This window comes from Molothrus aeneus, chromosome 1, assembly GCF_037042795.1.
Source record: "Molothrus aeneus isolate 106 chromosome 1, BPBGC_Maene_1.0, whole genome shotgun sequence".
NCBI classification, from domain to species: Eukaryota; Metazoa; Chordata; class Aves; order Passeriformes; family Icteridae; genus Molothrus; species Molothrus aeneus.
Window position 1 is genome coordinate 151,994,293 of NC_089646.1, and position 7,022 is coordinate 152,001,314.

The 7,022-nt window shown below is 48.9% G+C and overlaps 1 protein-coding gene across 1 annotated transcript; it reads left to right on the top strand.

Annotated features, from left to right (window-relative positions):
• The first annotated feature begins 312 nt into the window (after nt 1-312).
• On the top strand, nt 313-4,296 carry LOC136555675 (prostate stem cell antigen-like). Its single transcript, XM_066548553.1, has 3 exons — nt 313-364; nt 2,469-2,573; nt 4,085-4,296. The coding sequence occupies exons 1-3, from the start codon at nt 313-315 to the stop codon at nt 4,294-4,296; spliced, it is 369 nt and encodes a 122-aa protein (XP_066404650.1).
• Nucleotides 4,297-7,022: the final 2,726 nt, after the last annotated feature.

Genomic DNA, 7,022 nt, shown 5'->3' on the forward strand with positions numbered 1-7,022 from the left:
CTCCTGTGAGCACTTTGCCCAAGGGTAGGAGGGAAGAATCTGGGGCTTTTTCCACTCCTGTGAGCACTTTGCCCAAGGGTAGGAGGGGAGGCAGGGGTGGAGGGGAGCCCAGAGAGTGGCAGGGGAAAGAGGAGAGGCACCAAACACAAACATCCCAACAGCACAAAGCAACCCCTCCCTTGGTGCTGCCAGCAGCTCCCTCAGGTGCCTTCTCAGGGATGACCTTGCGGGCACGCCCGGCCTCCCAGGATATATAACCTGCCCCAGGAGCAAGCAAGTCAGAGAGGCAGCCCCAAGACAGGTTATTCCAAGATGAAGGCTTTCCTTGTGCTCCTGCTGGGAGCGCTCCTGTGCGTGAACTCAGGTAAGACCCCAGAAAGGATCTGCCCCCCATCCCTCCCCTGCAGGTTTTCAGTCTGGAAGGAGGATTTGTGGTGGGGTTTTGGCAATGAGGGAAGGGACAGTTGGCATGTTATCTTTGGATGGGTGTTGAGTGGGAAAAATGCAATCCCACATGGGGATGGTGGGACCCGAGTGATGGGGAGAGAAGCTTCCAGGAAAGATAAAATCCTGAATTCTGAATTAATCAAAATTCTTTTTTTTTTTTTTTTCAAACAGACCATACAGTTAAGGGGGAAGGGGAGGGGCTAAGTGGGGTGGGAGGATTATTTTCCTTCTTCCCAAGCTATCAAAATTGCAACGTTCACGCAACATTTTCTACCAACTCTTGCCTCACTGAGAAGAAAAAAAAAATTGCTTTGAAGCAGCTTTTCCCTACTACCAGAGAAGAGAAGAATCAAATTTGGGCAGTTTCTCAATCAGCAGAGGATGCTTAAGGAATAAGCTGTGAAGGGTCTTGCACAGCCCTCAGACCTTTCTCTCTGCCAGCTTCAATCAGAACACTCAAAATTTGACTTTTATTGCTTTAAAAGTCAGATCAGTGCGAGAACAGTGCAGCACTCAGACAAATTGAGGGTTGGCTCCTCACCTCTGTGACTGCATCAGTCATTTGCACCAGAGAGGCTTGGACAGAGTGCCTCAAATTAATTCCTTCAATCACTAATTTCCAAACAGGGCTTTTCAGTGACCTAAAAGAGTATTTCAGGCAATAGGGCATTGAGTTGGGGGATTTGTGATGCAAGTTTGGTGGTCATGGGGCTCAAGGAAATATATATATATAAATATATATATATATATATAAAAGTATTTATTAACAGACACTTGCAAGTCTCTAGTGACACCCTGGGGCACAAGCAGGCGATAGGAACAGGTAATTACACCATGATCTCACTCCTCTGGGGACAGTTTTTCACCAGGGCTGGATGCTTGGGAGGTGCCAGGTTTTTCCTGCCTTTGCTGGATGCACAGAGCAGCCCAGCAGGTGTGGCCAGCACTGATTTCCATCCCCTCTGGAGTGGCATTTCCACCAGGGGTGGTCAGAGAGGGGTGAAAGCCATCTGCACTTTGATTTCTAGCAGGGCATGATGGAAAGGGCGAGTCAAAAGTTAAGAACTGAGACAAGGGGATGGAAGAGACTTTGCAAATTCCTTCTTCATCCCTCACTCAAGTCCAGGTCAGATGGGGCTTGCAGAAACCTGGTCTGGAGGGATGTGTCCCTGATGAAATGATCCTCCCAATCAAAACCATTCCACGATCCTCTTCAAGCCCTGCTGTCCCTCTGCTCTCTTTTTGCCCCCTCACTGCACTGTCTACATCCAAAATATCTCCAGCACCTGCCAAACCTGGCTCCCACCTCAACCAGGTATACTATTATCCACAAAAAAAAGAAAAAAAGAAAAAAAAAAGTTTTCCCAAAGCAGAGAAGGTATCTTCCTTTGAAGATCCCCAGGATTGGTCCTGTTCTGTTTCCCTGTGGTTGAATTCTCTGGAAAGCTTTAGATAGACTGAAGATGCATGAGAGGTGGAGAATTGTTCCCCACCTGCAGGGCTGGGTCCAGTTCTGGGGTCCAGCATCAGAAGGACGTGGAGCTGCTGGAGCAAGTCCAGAGGAGACCATGGAGGCCTCCATGGGGGTCTCCATGCTCTGAGGGCTGGAGCTTCTTTCCTCTGGAGCTGGGCGAGCTGGGGGTGTCCACCCTGGAGAAGATAAAATGATCACAAGACCTTACAGCCCTTTTCAGTGCCTAAAGAGGCTCCAGGAGAGTTGGGGATAAATTTTTAAGAGGTCCTTTTGAGATAGGATAAAGGGTAATTTTTTAAAACTGAAAGTGGGTAGATTTAGGTTAACTATAATTAAGACATCTTTTATAATCAGAGTGGTAAAAAAATAGATCAGGCTGCCCAGGGAAGCTGCGGCTGCCCCATCCCTGGAAGTATCCAAATCCAAAACTGGAAGTTGTCCCTTCCCATGGCAGAGGGGTGGAACTCGATGATTTTAAAGTCCCTTCCAACCCAAACCATTCCATTATTCCCTTATTTCACTCCTAACCCCTCTTGGTCTCCTGCAGGTTCGTCTTTGCAGTGCTACAGCTGCACCTCCCAGCTCAGCAACTCCAAGTGCCAGACGGTGAAGACGTGTGGAGAGAGCAACGTGTGCAAGACGGACATAATCCGTAAGGAAAAGCAGGGGTGGAAAATGTCTTAGTTGGGATGCTGGAGCCAAACCTCTTCCCAGCCTCAGGTGTCCCATCCAGGCTCACCCAGTCTGGATGCACCAGGTGGTTTGGGCCAGCAAACCTCAGTGTGCAAGTGTCTTTCACCTGTGCAAAATTTGGTTTATTTCTCTTTCACAGCACCAAAAATTATTTGCTTGCAAGGGCAATGGTTAATTTTTTTTTGCAATATTTGCAAACATGAATTAGAATGGGAGGGGCTGAGCCTGGTCTATCCTGGTTGTGGATTTAGGAGGTGCTGATTTGAGGTGAAATCAATGAAAGTGACAAAATTTCATCTCTGTGTCTGTGGGAAAACTTGAAAAACTAGGATTTTATCCTCCTGTTCTAAATCTGGTTTGTCCTATCCAGATCTGTGCCAACAGCTGAGCTGCTCTTGGACCTGGGGCACAAAACCTATCAGTGCCACATTTAAGCTCCTCTCTGTCAGGCAGTAGATGGGATGCCTCCAGTAGGAATTATCCCAGCTGGAAATGTGCAAATCCATGACATTCACATGCAGGAGAGCCAAGATGTCATAGGACTCTGTTATTTCTTGCACGTGGCAAAGATTCGGTGCCCAGAATGGATTTTAGATCTCCTGGAGGAGAATGGGTGAAATCACCTGGAGGTCAAAATCTGATGGTAACCAGGAGTTGCCAAAAATGGCTAAAAAGATGGGCTGTGCCTCTCAGAAACAAATCAAACAATAACTGTGCCATCTGAAATGGGAATAGCCATGTTTCCATAATTTCCCAGGTGTTGTAAGGTTCCGTGCAACAAAGATGTTTGGGACTGGGCTTCACATGAGAGAGGGCAGGGTTGGATGGGGTATTAAGAAGAAATTCCTTGCTTTGAGGGTGGTGAGGCCCAAAGAAACTGTGACTGCCCCATCCCTGGAATTGTCCAAGGAGAGGTTGGACAGGGCTTGGAGCAGTGGAAGGTGTCCCTGCCCATGAGATGATCTTGAATGTCCCTTCCAAGCCAAACCATTCTGCGATTCCGATTTTTGTCCGACAGAACGAGCATCCCATTATTCAGTTCCACTGAGGCTAGGCTTGGCTTGGCTTGTACTGAATCCTTGTAATAATGTTCCTGCTTTCCTCCCAGGGGTGATGGCCTAGTGGAAGGTGTTCCTGAGCATAAGGTGATCTTGAATGTCCCTTCCAAGCCAAACCATTCTGTGATTCTGCTTTCCGTCCCACAGAGCGAGTATCCCATTATTCAGTTCCACAAGGCTTGGCTTGTACTGAATCCTTGTAATAATGTTCCTGCTTTCCTCCCAGGGGTGATGGCCTAGTGGAAGGTGTCCCTGAGCATGAGGTGATCTTGAATGTCCCTTCCAAGCCAAACCATTCTGTGATTCCGATTTTTGTCCCACAGAACGAGCATCCCGCTATTCAGTTCCACAAGGTTTGGCTTGTGGAAGGCTGAATCTTAGGCTAACCCTAATGGTCCTGCTTTCCTCCCAGGGGTTGTGGGGCTCGTCAGCATCATCAGCAAGGGATGTGACACCTCGTGTGAGCCATCCTACCAGGACTTCAACGTGGGCCACAGGAACATCTCCTGCTGCAGCAGCGACCTCTGCAATGCCAACACCGCGGGCAGTGTGAGGTCCAGCTACGGGCTGGCCGGAGGGATAGCGGCCGGAGTGCTCTGGACCATCCTCAACAACAAATTCTGAGGAGCAAAGATGCCTCCCATGACCAGAGAAAGTCTCAGAGCACCCCTCCAATAACAGGAATCCTAACCAGGAGCAGTGGGGTGTGTTGGGCACCCAGCACCCTGGGAGCTGATGGCAACTCTTTGCCGTATGATGGCTTCTGCTTTAATCTCATTGCAAAGCTCCAGTGCTACCAGATAAGGAAATGTGTGTTCGTGTTATCTGCAAAACACCTAAAATAAAGTTATTTCACCACCAACTGTGTCTATCACTCAGTCATCTATTTCTGCCCACAGCAGAGCTGCAGGTGGGTGTTTTATGTCTGGCCAATGTCCAGCCCAGTCATTGCTGTGCAATGTGAGTCCCTGAAGTCCATTTTATGACCAGGTAACCTCCCCAGAGGAGGAGGGAAAGGCTGCAGATGTATCTCCCTGGAGTTCAGGGACGCCTGTGATGCTGCTTCCCATGATGTTCTCCTGGAAAAACCTGGCAGCCCAGGGCTTAGGAATGTGCACTCTTGGCTGGGATAAAAACTGGCTGGATTCCAGGCACAGAGTGGTGGGGAATGGTGCCACATCCAGCTGGTGGCAAGTCACCAATGGTGTCCCCCTGGGATCAGTACTGGGGTCAGTCCAATATATTTATTGATGATCTGGATGAGGAAGTCAAGACCTCCCTCTGGAAGTTCATGGATGACACCAAATGGGGTGGGGTGTTGATCTGCTGGAGGGCAGGAAGGCTCTGCAGAGGGATCTGGACAGGCTGGATCAGTGTTCCAAGGCCAGTGGTTTGAGATTGAACAGCACCCATGAGGTGTCTGAGTACAAGGCAGACTCTTTTACATCTCTCATAAACAGTAATAGCCCCTCTCTGTGGCTATAAATTCAAAGTTATTCCGTGCCTTTTCCAGCTGATTTATTTTACGGACATAAACTCAGATGTTCCCACCTGGCATTGGGAGATCAAAGGCAGCAGGAAAAGCTCCGTACAAAGAGGCCTGAGAGAAACTCTCAGGTGTTTTCCAAGCTACACCGACATGAAGAGATCTGCTAAAAAAAACAAGGAAGAAACCATAGAGAGTGAATGGGGGAAAGCCCTGGGTGGGAAAACAGGATTTAAGGAGCTGTGAAGTCAGGACAGCAGTAGTTGGAGGATTAAAAGGGGAGAGAGACTGACCAAGAGCCCCAAATTCCTCTCTTTCACCCTAAAACCTACTGGAGCTGCCAAGGTTGTGAAGATCCACAGGCTGAAATAACAGGGAATCATTTCCCTGGGGGGGATGAGTCACCTGGAGGATCCATAGCCATGGGACAAGGGTCAAAATCCCATTTGGGATGAAGTCAAAGGAGCTAATGACACCATCTGCTGTTGTGAAGAGCTCATAAATCCTCAGGATGCAGGGCTAATTGTAAGGAACCTGCTAATTATAGGAAGCTGGGAAGGGGTTTCCCCAGAGGAAATCAAGAATGAGCCACCTTGTTTATAGGAATCTGATCTGGTTATTGGTGAAGGGACAATTTGGGACAAGTGCAGTGATTTATTCTGGCTTTACCAAACCTCCTGAGTCATATCCCTGAGAAGGGGCTCGTCCACCTGTAAGTCTTCCAGTCAGGCTGTTTTCTGCATGGGTGACCAACTCCATGAGCTCTCCATTCCAGGGAATCCTCTCCTTGCGCTACAAGGATGTCTCTGACACCCTTAATGCCCTGTGTCCACTTTCTGAAACAATTCCACATCCAGAGGCCATTCCCAGCAAGCAGTTTGGCTGCAGTGGTCTTTTTTGGAGACTGGAAATTTAAGCGGCCAAGGCACGGTGGCACCAGAGCCATTGGAGTCCTCAGGGAAGGTGGGTGAAACGGCCTCTTCCAGCTTCTGGAACAGTCAAACACATCCCTAAGATCGTGGAATGATTTGGGTTGGAAGGGACTTTGAAAATCTTCTCATTCCACTCCCCTGACGTGGGCAGAGACACCTTCCACTAGACCATGTTGCTCAGATCCCCTTCCAACCTGGCCTTGAACATTTCCAGGGATGGGAATTTTGGGAATTTGTCCCCAAAATATATACTTATACCTCAGAGAAGTATAAATGGGGGCTGTTCATCTCTAGTTTAATATTTTGGTCTCATGTCAATGCCATCTACTTCCTCAAGCATGTAATTGAGGAGTTTCCTCCCAGAGCCAAGAGGTGGCTTTCCCAAGCTCTGTTGGTTGAGACACAATATCTAAACACTCTGAGGCTCAAGGGATGATTTCTTCTCTCAGTTTCTGCCCTGAAGGAGTCCAGGATTGACCACTGAGTGATTCTCATCTGGATTTACCTAGAGATAAATCCTCTCTGTGGATGTATCTGGAAGTTGCACAGGCAGGATGGCATGGAGCACCTCTCCCAGAAGGAGAGGCAGAGAGAGTTGGGGTTGCTCAACCTGAAGAAGGGAAGGCTCTGGGGAGAGGTCTCAGTGGCTGAAAGGGCTCCAAAAGAGCTGGAGAGGAACTTTGGGCAAGGGATGGAGGGACAGGACACAGGGAATGGCTTCCTACTGTCAGAGGACAGAGTTAGACAGGATATTGGGAAGGAATTCTTCCCTGGGAGGGTGATGAGGCCCTGGCAGAGGTTTTCCCAGAGAAGCTGTGGCTGCCCCATCCCTAGAAGCGTCCAAGGCCAGGTTGGATGTGGCTTGGAGCAACCTGGGATAGTGGAAGGTGTCCCTGCCCATGGTGGAGGGGTTCCAGCCCAAGATATTCTGG

Bases quoted from the DNA above. Each gene is read 5' to 3' on its own strand.
- LOC136555675 (XM_066548553.1), top strand. From the start codon at position 313: ATGAAGGCTTTCCTTGTGCTCCTGCTGGGAGCGCTCCTGTGCGTGAAC. The intron at 365-2,468 runs GTAAGACCCCAG...GGTCTCCTGCAG, and splicing joins GCTCCTGTGCGTGAACTCAG to GTTCGTCTTTGCAGTGCTAC. The intron at 2,574-4,084 runs GTAAGGAAAAGC...CTTTCCTCCCAG, and splicing joins GTGCAAGACGGACATAATCC to GGGTTGTGGGGCTCGTCAGC.